Consider the following 19,663-nt stretch of genomic DNA (forward strand, 5'->3'; position numbering starts at 1 on the left):
TACAGTTCCGTGCTAAATTATTTGCCCCTTTCTGATTTGCTTTATGTTTGCATATTTTTGATACTGAATATTATCAGCTTCCTGTAGTTGTTGATCAGTCTCTCACATCGCTGTGGAGGAAGTTTGGCCCACTCTTGCATGCAAAACTGCTTTAACTTAGCAACATTTTCAAGCATGAACTGCTCGTTTCAAGTCCTGCCACAACATCTCAATTGGGATAAGGTCTGGACTTTGACTTAGCCATTCCAAAACATCAAATGTGTTGCTTTTTAACCATTTTCATGTAGACTTGATTGTGTGTTTTGGATCATTGTCATGCTGCATGACCCAGCTGCACTTCAGCATCAGTTTACAGAGGGGCTGCAGCGTAGCCTAGTGGTTAGAGCGTTGGACTAGTAACTGAAAGGTTGCAAGATCAAATCCCTGAGCTGACAATGTACAAATCTGTCATTCTGCTCCTGAGCAAGGCAGTTAACCCACTGTTCCTAGGCTGTCATTGAAAATAAGAACTTGTTCTTAACTGACTTGCCCAGTTAAATAAAGGTAAACTTCTTATTTTTTGAACAGACGGATGGGCTGACATTCTCCTGTAGAATTCTCTGATACAGAACATAATTCATGGTTCCTTCTATTAAGGCAAGTTTTCCAGGTCCTGGGGCAGCAAAGCATCCCCAAACCATCACACTACCACCACCATGGTTGACCGTTGGTATGAGGTTCTTAGTGTGGAATGCAGTGTTTGGTTTTCACCAGACATAATGGGACCCATCTCGTCCAAAAGGTTGACTCAAGTTTGTCAAAAGGCATCTGGAAGCATCTGGATGATCATCAAGACTCTTGGAAGAATGTTCTATTTACAGATGAGTCAAAAGTATAAGCTTGGTCTTTCAGGCCTGTTGTAAGTGTAGTATTGAGTGTAATTGGGATATATGGTGACAAATAAGTGTCCTGCCCCATATATCGATAAACATCATTCCATACCTTTACAGATTGACTACTTGGTTGTAAGGCAATATGGAACATATTACATACTGTGTCTTGTACTTTTAGAATATGCCCTTCAATCCGAGTCCATGTGGGAGGATTATTCTCATTTAAACCAGTGAAATAGTGGTCTAATCTGAGCTTTCGATATCGGAAGGACCTCACTCTTAGACTAGTTAATTTTATAACCAGAGAAAGTACTGAAATAATCAATCACATTCAACAGGGCCCGCAGTGATGTGTCTGGTTTTGTAAGAAATACTAAGATATCATCAGCGTACAAAGAAATCTTGTGCACTATATCTCCCACTGAAAATCCTGTGATGCAAGAGGTCTCTCGAATCTTTTGAGACAGTGGTTCCAAAACCAAGGAAAACAGCATGGGGGAAAGAGGACACCCTTGTCTCGTAATACGACCAATAGGGAAGCAGAGCAGTCACCATTTCATTCATGTTCACTCTGGTTTTTGGTGTGTCATATAAAAGCTTAACACAATTACTGAAATATGCAACAAAATGTAAATGCTCCAAAACCTTTAAGACATACTCCCATTCAACACAATTAAAGTCTTTCTCTGCATCAAGTGATACTACAACTGCGGGTTCATCTGACTGTCTTGCTTCGGATAAGATATGAAAAAGGCGTCTTAAGTTATTAGTTGACATTCTATCTTTAATGAACCTTGGTTATTGTTAATCAATGTTCGTAGGTACCCTTCCAGCCTGAATGCGATGGCTTTAGCGATCAATTTCAAATAAACATTAATGAATGAGATTGGGCGATAAGAAGATGCCATAATGGAGTGTTTTTCCGGTTTACAGATCAATGAAATCAAGGCCTCTTGTAGAGTTGGAGCCAACACACCCTTGTCAATAATATGTTGATGCATTTCCATGAATGCATCTATTAATAGTTGTGGATTTTTTTGGTAAAATTCTACAGTGAACCGTCTAGCCCTGGGGCTTTTCCTGACTGAAGGCTCATGAGTGCCCTCAGTATTTCCCCTTCGTTTATTGGCTAATAAATTATTATATTTTCTCCGATAGCTTGGGCAGTTTTAGTGATTCAGGAAGATTTAAAAATATATATATTTCAGATTCTACATTTTCCAGATTCTTACGTGACTCCTTTTCACCCTAGAGGTGAATGATATTATCTGTACTCTTAGGTATGCCTGAGGGCCCTCATGATTCCCACAGGATAGGAGGAGAGGGAGTAGTTGGAGTATTTATTTCCAATAATTATTTTATATGTAAAGACATATTTTTCAAAGATGTATGTTATGTTATGCTATGTTATGTTACGTTATGGTATGTTACTTTATGCCATGTTATGTTATCTGTAAAAGTAAAAGTAGTAGTTTACCCCAGCCACTTATGAAACGGTTTTATGTCATATTAATTTTGGTCACTAGAGGGAGCATACTCACATAACATTACCACAAGCCCTCTGGTTTTACACAAAAGAGAGATAATATAATGTTTGCACACAACTCATTTTATGGTAATTCTGGACTGAAACAGGAAAAAAATGTTTTGGGGCTATCCAAGAGTAACTTTTTTTCTTTAGCTCTGGAGAAAATTACAAGAAAGAAAGAAAAAAATGTTTTGGAAGGTTTTGAAGTTTCCTTTTCTCACCCGAGGAAAGGTCCTCATGATTATTTTAGTAATAGAAGGGCATAACCAAAATGAGCAAATCAAGATTTAGTTATGCCTATCTATTTATCTAAACTCCTGAAAGGTTTTCCAACGTCACTAAATATATAATTGCATAGCCTAATAGCCAACCAACTTTACAAATAGTTGACAAGTTGTGCCAGTGGCCAAATGGACCCCTTGTACTGATCCTATTTCTGTTAATTGCACGCGCCCTCTAACATGAGGCCTAACACTTGCGCGCGCCCTCTAACTCAGGGCCTCTGATTCGCGCGCCTCCACCTCTGATCCTTGCGCGCTCTTGCACAAATCTGTGCGGGTTGCCTGGTCAGTCCAGTCCAATGCGTGTACCCCGGCCTAACTGGGTTGTGAGGGGGGTTGTGGGCTCACGTTGAGAGCGCGCTTTAACTGCTCGTGCCACAAGAGGAGATTTGCAAAGATGCGTTAGCGAAAAAACTGCAACATATTTAAATGTCGTCATTATTTACTCTATTTTTTTCCCACTAATGTTAACTTTGTATCGAAACGAATGATGACATGGACTTTGCATGACGAGGAAGACATTTAATATCGGATGTGAACAGCATTTTACGCACGGGTTAAACACCGCGGAATGGATGCACTTGCTGCTGCCACTTTTTGACGAATGTCAATTTAGCATTGCTTATTTGTTGGAAAACTCTATTTCATTGTGATACGGAGTTTAGTTGCATGCAATAGCATTTATACAATCGTTGTCAGTATTTGTTTGTAGGTGTAATTATTTGAACCGCCTGACAAACATCAACGTCATTGATGTAGGACAAGAGGACTGATTCATCGGTGCATTGCTTGATCCATTCTTGAAAACAGTGTTCCTTCTGGACGAGATCTGGGGATGACTAGATGGGTTATTAGACAATCATTACCGGGTTTATGTAGGTCGGCTCGGTCTTCACTTAACATTGAATAATTCGGCTATACCGCAGTAAAGCCTCAACCATGTATGCTGGACGGAAAAGAAGAAAACCGGTGCAAAGAGAGTAAGTGAGAGTTTTTTGAACGTTGCATTGGCTTGCACAATGAACTAATATGGCCCACCATAACGTTATTATTTTTTACTATTTGATAATATATGAGTCAACGCTATACGACATGATAGTCACTCACTATCCATCCAAATAGCATATATATATCTTCAATATTATTTGGTGCAGACAGATTTGGATATTTGTATTTATATATTCTAAGCAGTATATTTATCCTAGTTAGTATATTGTGTCAGGATAATGATGCATAATGTCCTAAATAAAAATAACTCAATAACTTAATTTGACTCCTAATCATGATGAGGTCAAATGGTTGAAGTGATGTTCAATTCAGATGGAGAGAGATGATTCAATTCGAATCCAAACGAATCCATGCCAGTGCTCCGGGCACAGGTGCAGGGCGCGCAGTGCTCGTGCTCATCATTCTCAGGCCTTTTGTATTTATTTTCGTTTCAGTATTTTTCATAGTTCAGTGTGCCATTATTGTATCGTGTGAAACGTTCAAGTACTTGTAACTTGACTATTAATATATTTTCACACTGTATTTACAATGTTATTATTGCTTATCTATAAGTGGTTAAAAAATAAGCTAAATAGGAGCGAAAATAATAATTCTACTTATAAGGAAATAGGAACATTATTATAATCATATTATTGTTATTATTATTGTTATTATTATTATTATTGATATGATGATTATTTATTATTAAACTTATATTATTATTATTAATACCAATATTTAATTATATGCTTTATCATTTAGCATCGAAGTGAAAGACCAAAAGTGAGTACTGAGTGGTAATATGTCCACTGTTTACCTTCTTATCAACATTGAGAGAATTAGCCTACTGACTTCATAATTTCCTCTGTGATTCCCTAATAAACCCCATGTCTCTTCTCCTGCTCAGAGAGAAACAGACAGCTCCATCTGAAGGGACCAAGTCTAACCCATCAAAGCGCCACCGGGACCGTCTGAACTCTGAGTTGGACCGTCTGGCCAGTCTACTGCCCTTCCCAGAAGAGGTCACCTCCAGCTTGGATAAACTCTCTATCTTACGGCTCAGCGTGAGCTACCTGAGGACCAAGAACTTCTTCTCAGGTGATTGTGTGCGTGTGTGTGTGTGTGTGTGTGTGTGTGTGTGTGTGTGTGTGTGTGTGTGTGTGTGTGTGTGTGTGTGTTGGCTGCAGGTAACTGTGTCGAGGTTTTAAATGTAGAATATGCACTGTAGTGACATACATATGACCAGTTATTTGGACATTTCCTTAAAATAAAATAAAATATAGTTATTATATGATATTATTTATTTGAAATTGGACTTTGTGCTGAAAATAATGTATTATATTGTATTATCCAATTCCTTCTAAACGTGTTAAGTAATTGCGTTATCTTGGCAAGGCCTTTCCAAGAAATGTTGCCACGCTGTATCCTTTCACATTTTCTTCTCGAGACACACCACATACATGATGTGAAGACAGTACTGAACTACCCAATAAGCTAATCAATGACATACAAAAACATATTTTTATCACACCCTTTACCGTCCTTCCTGTCTTAGGATGATGCTGCAGTGCAGGCGCTGAGTTCTGGTGGTGGTGATGCGTCATGCATAATTGAAAGGGAATGAGCTTAAATTATTTATAAAAATGGAGGGAGGAAAATGTTTGTTTTAGACAGTCGATTTTAAAATGGTTGTTGAGGTGAGTCGAATGGAAACAGTGGGCATGACCCGACTCTGCCGTGGGTAAGAGCTGTGTTGAAGATGCTGCATGGGGAATGGAAAGTGCATAGCTGGGGGGAGGGGAGGAGAGGATAGGAGGAAAGGGCAGGGTTGAGATTGCTTAGGGGACTATCTTCAAGGCACCCCGGAACAAAGCTCAAATATTGTGGGAGATGTTTCACCTCAATGACTGCTGGACCTTACTACCCAATGTTTATGGTTTTAAGAGATTTCATCTGAATAAATGAATAACATCACGTAGGTTCCCATCTATTTGGAAGTGGAAGGGAGATTGGAGGTTTGCTTTTGGATCCGCGTGTGTCTGTGGAGACAATAACAGGGTTCATATTTGAGAGGACTCCACAGGAAGTTATTTGAATTGAATATACCAGGAGCAGAGACTCCCAGGAAGTCCCTTCCTTCCCTCCCATTCCATCCACCACACTGCTTAACATAAACTGGATGAGAGGAGGGAAGAGGAGAGAAGGATAGGGGAGAGAATGAAAGTATGGGAGAAGAACTAAAGGGCTGAGTGTGATGGGTCCTCCTCAGTCCTCCGTTACGGTTTTCCTGTGATCAACAATATGATCATGTGTGCACATGTAAGTCGCTTTGGATAAAAGTCACCGCTCAACGACATATATTGTACATTATGTTACACTATACATCAACAATTGATTCAATGTAAATGGAAGAAACTGTGTTTCATTAAATGGATTGAACACTTTCAATTTTATAACTGCATTATATCAGCAGCAATGTAAATGAGCATAAACAATGTAACACTTGAAGAAAAAAATAGAGATCTGATCACATGTTTTGAATAAAGCATGGCTAGCTACAATATAACCTAGTTACAGAAAATAGCTGTGGGTCTTCCTGCATTCGATGGCACCATTTTGCAGCATTTCACCCAAACTAAGGATACAACATGGGTATACCACTCTTGTGTAGCCTTTGCAGTGAAACATTATTTATGTGAAAATAGTACAAATGCTACTTGATGTGCAGGGATTAGGTGAGTTATGTTATGTTTTACAGGTTTTTAGTGAAGAGCTTGTGTGATTTTTAAATGGAAGTTTAGCAACATGCCAGCATAGCTCTTTAGATTCAACTGGCAACTAATACGTCATCACAGCATTTGTGCTGTGCAGTAGGATGGCTGAGGATTCTGGGTAATGGAATGTGACGTGGCTTTCTTTTTATAGGTTTTGACCAATGGGTGGTTGACTGAGGTACAGTAGCCTCGCACTGTTCATAATTGAACATTGGTAGATCATTAGTTCAATGGTTTTCCACTGTGCCCTGGGTCTGACAGAGACTGTTAGTGAGTCTGGCCATTGGAGATATTCAGAGTGGCGTTGGGGTACACATAGGGCAATCTTTACAGGGTTTTTGTCACAGAGGAGTGGTCATGAGAGAGAGAGAGGGAAAGGGATAGGGATGGGGAGCGGGACAGACAGGAAGGGTGGGTGTGTGGGTATGGGTCACATAAGGATGGAAATAATTAAGCCGGACCGTAAAGCCTGACTTATTTGAGTTTTTTGGTCATGTTTTTCTAATGTCATGGTAAAAGTCTTGTGTGGCTCAGTTGGTGGAGCATGGCACTTGCAACGTCAGCGTTGTGGGTTTGATTCCCACAGGGCGACCAGTACGAAAATGTATGCACTCACTACTGTAAGTCCCTCTAGATAAGAGCATCTGATAAATGACTTAAATGTAAATGTTAAGCATGACTCAGCTGAACTGTTTCCAGATGTGCAACTTAGTGTCGAAAATCACTCATATGGTGACAATTGAATATTGTGTAAAGATCAGTTTACAAAGAAATGCTCACACACGAAGGCTTTCTTTCTTTCTGGCGCTGAGCGGCAGATTTGATTTGATTTGATTTTAAATGTTTTTAAGCGTAACATTCGCACGTCTATACAAAATACTAGGCCTCTGTCAATTGTATCATTGCCTATGTTTGAGGCAGGTTTAAAAAAGAAAATCATCAGTTGATATGGAGGACTGAATAGTTTGGAGTAGCGTGTCTTTGGTAATCGAATGAGGGGCGCTCTTTGATAATGTGGCTGGAAAGGCTACTGAATAAGCGAAACAAAGTATGCAGGTTGGTGAATTGTGAATAATGAAAAAGCATGAGGGAAAAAACCTACAAAATATTTCAAAGCACTCTCAGTAGGCCATTTGAAACCCCTTCATTCATAAGTTACCTGGATAATGGCCAGGATAAAATAGGCACCTATGCGATGCTGTTAAACCAGTCTAGATTAAGGGGAGGGTAGGCTATGTTTGGTTTTTAATCAAATGTAATGAAATTGGGGGAAAACAATTGTTTTTGAGGACACACCTCAAATATTGCCACCCCCACCACCTCAACACCAAGGGAGCTGATGTTAAGATAGGTAAATTGCCGAACCTCACGTTAGGACTGGAAAAAGCCAGTGTGCCAGTGATGACGAAATTGCAAACTAACGTGCGTTTGACACTTACAGTTGACAAAGGCCTAGTATTTTGTATAGACGTGCAAATATTATGCTTAAAAACATTTAGGCCTTAGTGTCAAATCAAATCACATTTTATTGGTCACATACATATGGTTAGCAGATGTTATTGCGCGTGTAGCGAAATGCTTGTGTTTCCAGTTCCGACAGGGCAGTAATATCTAACAAGTAATCTAACAATTCCACAACAAATACCTAACGCACACAAATCTAAGTAAAGGAATGGAATATATAAATATATGGATGAGCAATGACAGAGTGGCATAGACTAAGATGCAATAGATAGTATAGAATACAGTATATACATATGAGATGAGTAATGCAAGATATGTAAACATTATTAAAGTGGCATTATTAAAGTGACTAGTGATCCATTTATTAAAGTAGCCAATGATTTACATTTACATTTACATTTTAGTCATTTAGCAGACGCTCTTATCCAGAGCGACTTACAGTAGTGAATGCATACATTTCATTTCATGCAGTCTGTATGTAGGCAGCAGCCTCTATGTGCTAGTACACTATGTGTACACAGTGCCATGGAACGAGAGAAGCGATTTAAGATATCATGCTTCTGACCCCATTCTATTTAGAAATATTGTGGTGTTTAAACAAAAAAAACAGATTGTTTTCCATTTCATTTTAAGCCCCCTGCTACCCTTACTCTAAGCCTAGGCTACTAAGCCTGGTTCAACAGCAATGCGTCGTGTCTTTTTTATCCTGGCCTTGCAAAGTAGCCCATCCGTCAAAGGTGTTTAATGCTTCATTCGTCAGAGTGCCTTGAATTGAAAATATACCGCACATCCTAAAACATGCACACATATGCCTACCTGCATACATCATTTAACTTGTTCAGTATCCATCCCCATCTCCAAAGAGCGCCTCTCATCGGGTTAACAAAGACACTCTCCTCCAAACGTATTTCAATTATTCAGTCCTGTAATGCAGTATCAACGGTAGGCCTATCTTGCTATGTGAGAACGTGCCTCACGCATACAATACAATTCATGGGAGCCTAGTATTTTTTTATTTGAGAAGTGCAATGCGTAAAGACATGTAGGCTCTTGAAGCCAATTACAACAATGTTGGCTGCCAACACTCCAAACATTGGCTATTGAGAAAACACTTTTTTTGTGCGTTTATTTCTGCTATTACTCGTTACTGTAGCCTATGCTATTTAACATTTAACTGTAGTATCAATCCACAATGGACCGGGACAAGAATATTCCGTGCTCCCAGCACAATTGGATTTGACAATTCAAAGACGTCAATAACCTACAGAACCTGAGAAAAAAGCATGTAAGTATTAAGCCAGTGATTGGCCAAGCCCTCGTCACATCTATAACTTGTTTAATCATCAAAACCCAGCCCTTTCACGCCACCGCCAGCTATTGTACTCATAATTCCGCTTGTGAAAATAGCAAAGAAATATTTCTGACACCCCCTCAGAACCTATAGCGCTACCGCCAGCGCTTAGATGAATCATTGTGTTAGGTTTGTTTAAATAGAGCCCTAAAAGTTGGATATTGGTAGACTACATTATGAGATATAGATTTACTGGCCGTAAGTGATGCCTATGATGCCTCAAGCATCCTCGGAGACATGAGGATATACGAAGTATAATAGAAGATATTTGAAAGTCATTTATCAACCGTTGTACCCTCCGTATTGAATGTCCTTAGTAAATTGAAAGAGGGGTTGAGATTGTGTTATACTGTAGCAAAGACTACAACTGGAAATGATTTAGGCCCTGACTGCAGATTATTGTAGCAGTGTGTGTGTGTGTGTGTGTGTGTGTGTGTGTGTGTGTGTGTGTGTGTGTGTGTGTGTGTGTGTGTGTGTGTGTGTGTGTGTGTGTGTGTGTGTGACCACTGTCCAGCTGTTTTCAAACACTGGAAGTGTTCTGCCTCACAGCCCTGTAACCCTGCTACTTTCTCTCAAACATTGTCTCAAACGGGGTGTTTGATCGTACTCTTGGCCTTTTTGTTGGCATTTTATCTGGGTACTGGGTAGAGCTTCTGCATGTTTCCCTTCTGCTGCCGGTGGTTCCGTTTCAATTTGCCCACCTGCTTCTTGTTTTTGTTAACATACCGTTTGATTTAGAGAAAGAGCATTCCGTCTTTTCGATGTCTCTCCAACTAGAAGAGATGAGGTGATGATGGTGTTGTTGTATTTTCTGGTTGCATCGTGCCGTCACACTAACCCGGTCACCCCCGCCCGTGCCTGCCTCCTCTTTAAGCTCTGTTTAATTGAGTGTATCTCCACGTTTCCTCTATCCACTCTGTTGTAAAGGCCTCCCGCAGACCGTTGCCACGTTGTCTCGCTCACAAAGGATGGATTCCCCACTTAACGTGGGTTACAAATGTGCCTGACTGTCTTAAGACAGATTACGGCACAGCCTTGGCTTTGTGTTGAGTTACAACGATAGCTAAACCTCAGTGGCCGGAGAAGAGTAGATCTGTTGTCTAGATCTGGTGTGTTCTGCCTCAGATTGCCTTGTCTTTTTACCTCCATGGTTGGATTGATTTGAATGAGTCTCAACCGTGACGGTTCCAGAACATTTTGGTGAATGAACTCCCAGTGATTTTGCATGAGAGAGAGGAGGCCCTGTGCTAACGAGCTTATGACTGGTCCATGATGAATTGACTAGAGCCAATGGAAAAGTAATGGATGAGGACCTTGTGGACCACACGGAGCCAGAGAACAAGACAGATTTATGTAAAAATTGTTAAAAAGCCAAAATAAGTGGATGGCTAGAGAGCAAAAACTAACAAAGAAACCGCACTAGAAAGTTTAGTTCCAGGGCTTGAATATTAAAGAAATATAGCTTTTATAAGTGTAATATTGTTAAACAGGTCTTCTCATAACTGGCCACAAAATAAAGTGTCTCTTTTGTTTTTCAATGTATTCCTACCAATGTACTGTCATTACAATACGCTGAAAAGGAGCATTTGAGGATGAAAGTATTTTGGAATAAAAACGACAGGGTTAATCCACTTAAAGAAGGTTTATATTCCTTTGAAAAGGAAAAGAAGAAAGGATGGGTGAAAAAACTCCAGCAGCACATCAGAATCAAACCTTGTGGACACAAAAGGTCTAGTCTTGTGCTGCTATGTCAAGGTAGCCAGCCAGGAATACATTGGTCTTAAAAGGTCACTTTGGTGTGATTACCAGAGTGTACCTTCCCGTCAACTGGCCTATTTTCTCATGGTTCAACCTACTGTAGTGCCCAGTGCTATTAGAGAGGGAGAAAATGAGATTCAGCAGATGAAGAAACTGAACTAATAGTCTCTCTCTCTCTCTCTCTCTCTCTCTCTCTCTCTCTCTCACACCATCAGACTGTCAACAAGCTTTTCTTAATTCCTGGAAAAACTGACTGGTATGCCTGATCCCATAGAATGCATTCCTGCTAATTAGGTGTGTGTATGTGTGTGCATGCATACGTGTGTCTACGAAGCACCGTCGTTATGTTCCATCAATGAACCCCCTCAATACACACACAGACACACACACACACACACACACCCTGCTCTAATCACAGGTCTCCATATTTTCACAACAATGGTCGTGTTTATTTTGGCTAAGCCCAACCCTAGTGCCCAGTGTGTTTGTGTGTCTGCATGCGTTTGTGCGTGGGTGCCAGTGTGTGTGTTGAACTGAGCTCAGCCCTGGTCACTTATTAGACTGAAGCTTCCATACAGATCAGTCAGGCCGTCTTACGTGAGGAGTAGAGGAAAACAGACCCCTGCCAACACAGCTTACAGTTCTCTTAATTGCTTTGCCAGCTTTTAGGTAAACTTTGAGTGTAACCGATGTGAAATGGCTAGTTAGATAGCGGTGGTGCGCGCTAATAACGTTTCAATCGAGTGACGTCACTCGCTCTGAGACCTGAAGTAGTTGTTCCCCTTGCTCTGCAAGAGCTGTGGCTTTTGTGGCGCGATGGGTAACGATGCCTCGTGGGTGTCAGTTGTTGATGTGTGCAGAGGGTCCCTGGTTCAAGCCCAGGTAGGGGCGAGGAGAGGGACGGAAGTTAAACTGTTACATGAGCATGATAACAATTTTAGCCAGAGAGAGGCTTCCTGTAGATTTGTTGAAGCTGTACTGTAGCTTACTGTTGAAATAGAGACACGATGACTTACGGGTTCCCTCCTCCTTCTCTATCTCTGCTCCTGTTAGCACTAGTCACCTGCTCTCTCTCTCTCTCTCTCTCTCTCTCTCTCTCTCTCTCTCTCTCTCTCTCTCTCTCTCTCTCTCTCTCTCTCTCTCTCTCTCTCAATTCAATTCGCTTTATTGGCATGACGTAACAATGTACATATTGCCAAAGCTTATTTGGGATATTTACAGTATACAAATAAATAAAAATGAGAATCAAAATTGTCAATGGGACACCAGTAACAACAAAAATCAAGGGTCAAAATAACCATAGAGTGAACAATAACAATAAGCATACAGTAGAGGACATGTGCAGGTTGATTGGTCTGTCAGACACTGTCCCTCATCTTATGGCAGGCAGCAATGTAGTGCGCTGCCAACCCACAGCTCTCTGCGTCCTCCTCCAACAGGATGGGTAGCATGTTCTCATCAGAGAGGTCTTTGAAACCTTGAATAAGGGTTTCAAATTTGGGGAACTGACACTCTCAAAAAAATATATGTTTTTGACATTTTGTCAGGAAATGCAGCTCCGTCTCAGGTTCTGCTGTGGTGCGGTGGTTGGACAGCCTTTCCTCTACAGGGAGCCATGTTTTCCTGTCTACCCTTCTCAATGGCAAGGCTGTGCTCACTGAGCCTGTACTTTGTCAAGGTTGTTCTAAGGTTTTGATCAGTAACCATGGTCAAATATTTAGTCACGGTGTACTGTCGTTTTAGGGCCAGATTGCACTGCATTTTGCTTTGTGTTTGTGCTTGTGTTTCCCTGTAAGTAATGTAGTTTTGTTTTGACTGTGTTGTAATTTGGTTTATTCTGATTGATTGGATGTTCTGGTCCTGAGGCTTCAGTGTGTTAGTAGAACAGGTCTGTGAACTCAGCCCCAGGACCAGCTGGATGAGGGGACTCTTTTCTTTGCTCAGCTCTTGGCATTGCAGGGCTTGGTAATGATTTGAGAGGGGGTCACTGTATTTTAGATGTTTCCAAAACTTAATAGCTCTTTTTTGAGTTATTATTATTATTAGTTTTCCTCTGGACATGTAGGAGAATCTTACAGAACTCTGCATGCAGGGTTTCAATGGGGTGTTTGTCCCATTTGATGAAATCTTGTTTTGCAAGTGGACCCCACACCTCGCTGCCATAAAGTGCAATTGGTTCAATGACATATTCAATTAGTTTTAGCCAAATTTGAATTTGAAAAGGTATTTCAATTTGAATTTGCTTTTTAATGGCGTAGAATGCCCTGCGTGCTTTCTCTCTCAGTTCATTCACTGCCTCATTAAGGTGTCCAGTTGAGCTTATTTTTAAACCTAAGTAATTGTAGTGTGTACAGTACTCTATATATTTTGTACATGTATATTTTCTCTCTCTCTCTCTCTCTCTCTCTCTCTCTCTCTCTCTCCCATGACTTGTGAGACAGTAGAATAACTAGAGACGGTGTCGGGACAAAGACTCTCTTATCTGAGCAAGAACCCGTCCCAGCCACGGTACCCACTATTAAGGCCAGGGAATCGTTGATCATTGTGTGTCAGTCACACATTTTTCTGCTTTAAGTGGCAATTAATGCTCATTAAAATCTGATGGAGCGGGGACTGTACCAGTGCTCTGCTGCTGAGCTGTCACAAGGCATTGCAGTCTCCTGATAGCTATCCACTACTCTGAGAGCGCTCCAATAAAAACGAAAGGGAAAACAGTCCCCACAAAACGAAATAGAGAGGGAAAGTGCTGTGACAAAAGCTTTATGCTACTGAAATTGATATGGTAATGGTGATATGACATTTTGTGACATTAATTTGGCCTCGCGTGCTCTTTTGACCTCTTTTGATCCGAGTTTTGTTCATGTAATATTAGTATATTTTTTGGGGGTCATCATGACTGGATAAAGGAGCTTTGTTGCCAGTGGGCTGTATTTGTTTTCAGCTGAGATGCTGCTGACTTAATTGTTGGACCAATTCACATTTGACGTGCAGTCTCAGCCTTCTCCAGGTCCTTCTAAACCAGGTCCCAGATTCAAGTCAAGTCAAGTTTATTTGTCATATCCACAGGATACGCATAGTGTACACAGTACAATGAAATGCTGACTTGGAGGTTCACCTCTCAATAATGTGACGACAACAATAGAAAAAAACAAGTTATAAAGTATACATTTAAAAAATATATATATATATATAAATACAAGGAATCCAATTTGTAAGTCGCTCTGGGTAAGAGCGTCTGCTAAATGACGTAAATGTAAAAAATGTAAATGAATCCATTCTACACATTTACAGTCCAATATTTACATGTGTGTCAGGAAGGGGGATATGGAGAGCAAAGTGTTTAACTTGTGCAGTTTAGCAATAATAAATAGATGTCTTAATAGCAGCAGTCGTGATGTGTGTGTAGAGTGAATGTGTGCGCGCGTGCGTGTGTGTGTGTATACGTGCCGGCAAAGCAAAGCGCTGGGAAGGAGAGCTGGGGGAGGGAGAGCGAAGGCTGTACAAATCCACACTGACAGATTCACTGCTACCTGGGCCTTATTGGTCGCGTCAATGTTTACATCATCTTAGACTGACACATAACTGCTTCTGGCAGACGTGTACTAGGGCCAAATACCGTCCGTTTCGGTGTGTGTGTGTGTGCGTGCGTGTGTGTGTGTGTGTATATGTGTTGTGCATATGTGAGGCTGTGTGAATGACTGCATGTGTGCTAAGATGTGGAGAGTCAGCACAAACGGTCAGTCCCGGTTCGTGTGTTTAGCAGTCTGATGGCTTGTCCTAGACCCCATGCTCCGATACAGCCCGCCAGGCAGTACAGGAGTGAACAGCCCGTGGCTGGGGTGTGTGGGGTCCCTGATAATGTTGCGGGTCTTCCTTAGACAACGTTTTGAGTATATGTCCAGTATGGTTGGGAAAACGGCCCCCAGTGATGGACTGATTTATGTGACTATTTCCCACCTGATCCCTGTTCACTTTCACTGTGTGTTTATGGGGCCCTTTTTTTCTGTTTGTTGTATTTACTCCCAGAAGCACTGTCCATATTATCAATATTTAATTTCTTCTGCTTTTCAACTATCGTATGGTGCAACCCGAACCCACATGGTACACTGTAGGCCTATAGAGCTCATCGAGTTGACTGAAATTGATACATAGGCAGAAAGGTGGTATGCTGTACATTGTTGGGAGTCACTGCTACGGACGGGTACAGAGCATAAACAGCTTTATTTAATCAAGAGGCATACTGATGTTTGTCTTTTGTAATTAGTGTGTAATGAAACCAGCAGACAAACAGGAGATCCATAAATTAGTCCGGTTAGTGCCAGGGCCTCTCTCTCTCTCCGAGCTGGGCCACCCCAACTGTGCCTGCCCTGCCCCCTCTGGCCACCCAATGACGCGTGTGTGTGTGTGTGCGTGTGTGTGTGCCCTCTCCTCTCTGCCACCAAATGAAACAGTGAGAACCCATGTCAGTTCTGCCAGTTGGCTAGCTACAGTATTGTCGCCCTGTAGGCAACATCAAACCGGATCAGGACCACCATGAAGCGTGTGTGTGTGTGTGTGTGTGTGTGTGCGTGCGTGTTGTTGCCCTGTAGGCTACATCATCCAGCGTCAGCTAGCGTCAAACACTCCTAGGGGAACTGGAATTGCCGATGCATCAGTTCTTGGAGGTGTTTTGTTGTTAAAGAGGAAGTGTTGTTGATGACGAGTGGTGCATCGTGCTGAGGTTTGGCTCAGCTGGATTCAAAGCTGCTATTCCCTTATTCTACATAGTGACATTTTACACATAAGAAATCACAGTTATGTGTTCTTGTATTACAGTATGAACATGTACACTCAGGCCAGTGTTCCAGACTGTACTTCCATGTAGGTTAAAAAGCAGCTCTAACTTAGCATGTCCTCAGCTCTGTCTTCCCATTTCAGAATCAGCTTCCTTCTGTTACCGACATCAGGAAGAGAGGCGATTGGTGTCAAGCTGCTAAGCATGGGGGTCTGAAATCCCCCAGCTCACCCAAACTAGATTACTCCCGTATTCAGGTATGGGGTGTAATTTGGGAGCTAGCCCTGCCAGCCAGGGATTCATTGAGTCCGGTACAGAATGGCTATATGCTTGGAGTGGATAACCTTGGCAACGAGAGTCATCAACAAACCACTGTAAGCCAATTTACAGCTCATTGCAGCATGAAAATGTATTCCAGGAAGTGAAAGGAGTCCTCTTAGCCAGCTACATAGTCCTCTCCAACTGTACTGTGTTATATGTTCTGCACTACTCAACTGTCCTGATCGGATCAGCTGATTAAAACCATATTATACAACAATAGTAGCGTTGCTTGTTGTGGCCATGATATAGTGGTACTGTTGTTGCTGTACTGCTGTCCTCACCCTCAGATGAACAAAACGCTTTAAGACAGTCTTGAAGAGGAAGAGAGTATAATAGTATACTTTAATATCCCTTTGGGAAATGCTTTGGAACAAAGTATGTGCTTTTAAAGACAGAATCACAAAGGGGGGGAGATAAACAAATAACAGATTTTCTCACTCAAGAGACCTACTACCTTTTGACAAAATAAACATCCTCATTTGAGTCAAGTTGACAGCATCAAGGACATGTCACGGTATATGTGTTTTTTTTTTAAAGCATTGTTTATACAGACAGACAGCGGGACCTGGCAGGAAGCCAAACACAAGTTTATTAGTCTCTGAGGACGTCTTGCTTCTTCAACGTTTCTTTCTGGACCATTTCTCTAAGCCGTGTGTGTGCTTTCCTCTCAGCTGAATGTCATCACGATTCATTCATGGATTTATTCAGTCGAGTGTGGTGGAGGCTATTCAACTGGGAGCTCTCCCTCTCTCTTTAAGCTTTCAGTATTACCTGGGGTAGTCAGTCAGTCAGTCAGTCACATAAGCACTCACAAAATCCTAATCTTGTAACTTGTGACCTTCGTATTGTTTTCCATTTCAAAAATGAAGACTGCGTACTTGGTGGTTGTTTGGGATTGACAACAAGAGCGTAACGGTAAGGTAGTGTTCTAGTGGTTCTTCGGTCCGGGATTCAGTCCGAACACGCTTTGTGGACTATGCACCTTTTAAAGGCGATGTTCCCGCGTTCACGGTAAACGCTGCATATGTCAGCTCAATCGGAAATGACCTTTAAATGGCGCATAGCAGACAAAATGTGATCCGATTGAATCCTGGCCTAAGTTGTATTGTAGTTGTATTTGGCTGCAGGTACTCTAGCGGTTAGAGCGTTGGGCCAGTAACCAAAAGGTCGCTGGTTTGAATCTGTTGATGTGCCATTGAGCAAGGCACTTAACCCTAATTGCTGCTGTAAGTCGCTCTGGATAAGAGGGTCTGCTAAATGACGTAAATGTAAAATGTTGTATTTACACTGTGTTGTCCTTATTTCCCTTTATGGGCATCCAAACACCACTGTTTCCAGGATAGGCCATCTGCTCTGCAGTGATCTGAGAGCAGGCAGATTAGGGCTTACGTAACACTACATCGCTTTTCAGTTCATGTTATTATCATCCTGTGTGTGTGTGTGTGTGTGTGTGTGTGTGTGTGTGTGTGTGTGTGTGTGTGTGTGTGTGTGTGTGTGTGTGTGTGTGTGTGTGTGTGTGTGTGTGTGTGTGTGTGTGTGTGTGTGTGTGTGTGTGTGCGCGCGTGTGTGTGTGTTGTAGCAGTACATACTGCACTCTTTAGATGTTGTTTATGCTAGTGGTTAATGTATTTATTTATGCAAGTGGTTCTGTTATCTAATATAAAGGATGGTTTGGGTGGGGAAGGGTTTGTGAGTGTTGTGCTAAGCTACACCTGTTCTATTTTTACTTCCTGATCCTGAGCCTCCCTGGTGTGTGTAGAGGGTTAAGTCGATCCTCCCCACCCAGAGAGGCGCCGATCTTCCGCTAAAATGGAGAGTGGAAGTAGCCTGGGTACCAGTCTGTTTGTGCTATCATTCCACTCCTTGCCACTTGTTGGCATGCCAAACAAGGAGTGGAATGATAGCACAAAGACTGGTGCCAAGGCTAAAGTGGAAGCCCTGTAGACCAACTTTCTAGTGCAGTGTCGTAGTACAGCGTTTAAAAAGCCTGGCCCCAGATCTGTTTGTGCTGTATAACCAAATCCTTTGGTGATGTTTGGCATGACAGTGACCATAGCAGTTGGCGAGACAGCACTAACAGATCTGGGACCAGCCTGTAACTTTGTAGTAACGCTGTATTATCGTTGTAGTAACATTGTCCCGGGCAGCATCGCTCTCTCTCTCTCTCTCCTCTACTGCACCTGCTCAGCCACTCATGAAGTCCATGTGCTATGTTGCATGGAATACTAGCTGTATAATTACCATGTTTGATTCAAATTATACAAAAGTTCACATGTCATTAGCATAGAATGGCCTTAATCACATCTTAATAATGTAACTCATTACCAAGCTAAATATAGGGCCATATAACGTGATTCAAAGCGTTTAGCATGTTATTGTGCTGCACAGCATGACTAAGAGATATCATGAGGCTAAAATACTTATATACTGTCATGACGTTGGCCTGTGGGTAAGGTTTATGACCCCCCCCATAAATACCTTTCTCCCTTCCCCTCTCTTTCTGACCCTACTGAAGGACTTGAATAGCCTGTGTTAAATATAGAGAGTCTGGGAACATCAAACAAATGGGGAAAAGGAACCATATTTTGGTAATAAAACCAGTTGGAAATATGCTTGGGAACGTAATGAGTATGGATGTCAGTTCGGTTGTCATCTGAGACATTATGACTGATGACAGGACAACATAAACTGTACCTGAGAAAGTATACACCCTCTAGTTATCAGAGTAACATGGAATTGTTATGCAATTGAAATGTTTGATATTGAAATTGTTTGTTAGGAGATTAAATGTAATTTTAGCTTCCAAATGAGAGAATTGGGTTTTCATAAGGAAAGTGCCCTGCTTGATCAGTGGCCCACCCCTGTGAAGAGACAGGGGTTATAAACGATGAAACACATCCTTCCCCCTCTCCACTATATAAGCCTTTGACGAAAAGATAACCACATGTTCCAGTACGTGAGGTCTGCAGCCTCTACGTTAGAAGGACACACATGTCAAGTACAGAACTAAGCCAACCTCGGCGTGAGCTTTGGTGGCGAATGGTATGAACTTTGAGCTTATTCACTACAGAAGTGATACTTCCTAGCCGTTGAGTTAGCAGCGGCCGCTGTAGACGTGGGCTAGGAAAGGACGGACGACGGATCCAGTCTAACAACCAGACGAAGATACCACCACGTATCCAATTTACCACCAGAGACATTCTTCCGAGGACAGGAAGATCTGTTGGCCAACCCGGCCAGCATCTACGACCAATCTACCGAAGCGCAGCTCAGAGTAAATATTTATTGCATTTTCCTTTTCCAAATGGGCGGTAATTTAGAATGCATAAGATAATGTGTTTACGATAGCATAGCTGCTGTTTCTTTGTTCCTAAATCTTCCCGCTCTTTCATTCAAGCCCAACCCCCTTTCCTTTGTGTAACCAGCCATCATACAGGTTCCGTCCACCAGGACGTTTTCTGTATGACATCATTTTATTCTGTGTATTTGTAATTCTGTGTGATTACTTTAGGTATTTAGTAAATAAGTAATTAAACCCAATTTTGTATTGCTG

The 19,663-nt window shown here is 41.6% G+C and overlaps 1 protein-coding gene across 2 annotated transcripts in view; it reads left to right on the top strand.

Annotated features, from left to right (window-relative positions):
- Window positions 1-2,159: 2,159 nt before the first annotated feature.
- Window positions 2,160-19,663, top strand: part of ahr1b (aryl hydrocarbon receptor) — a 73,096-nt gene continuing 55,592 nt past the window's right edge. The window contains exons 1-3 of one of the 2 annotated variants that reach the window (XM_014151584.2): window positions 2,160-3,661; window positions 4,431-4,451; window positions 4,576-4,766. In XM_014151584.2, coding sequence (XP_014007059.1) covers window positions 3,621-3,661; window positions 4,431-4,451; window positions 4,576-4,766 — 253 coding nt within the window. In that variant the 5' untranslated portion in view covers window positions 2,160-3,620. The remainder of the gene's footprint in view (window positions 3,662-4,430; window positions 4,452-4,575; window positions 4,767-19,663) is intronic. The other variant, XM_014151585.2, reaches the window with a different exon arrangement.

Source organism: Salmo salar, chromosome ssa17, assembly GCF_905237065.1.
Source record: "Salmo salar chromosome ssa17, Ssal_v3.1, whole genome shotgun sequence".
Lineage (NCBI taxonomy): Eukaryota > Metazoa > Chordata > Actinopteri > Salmoniformes > Salmonidae > Salmo > Salmo salar.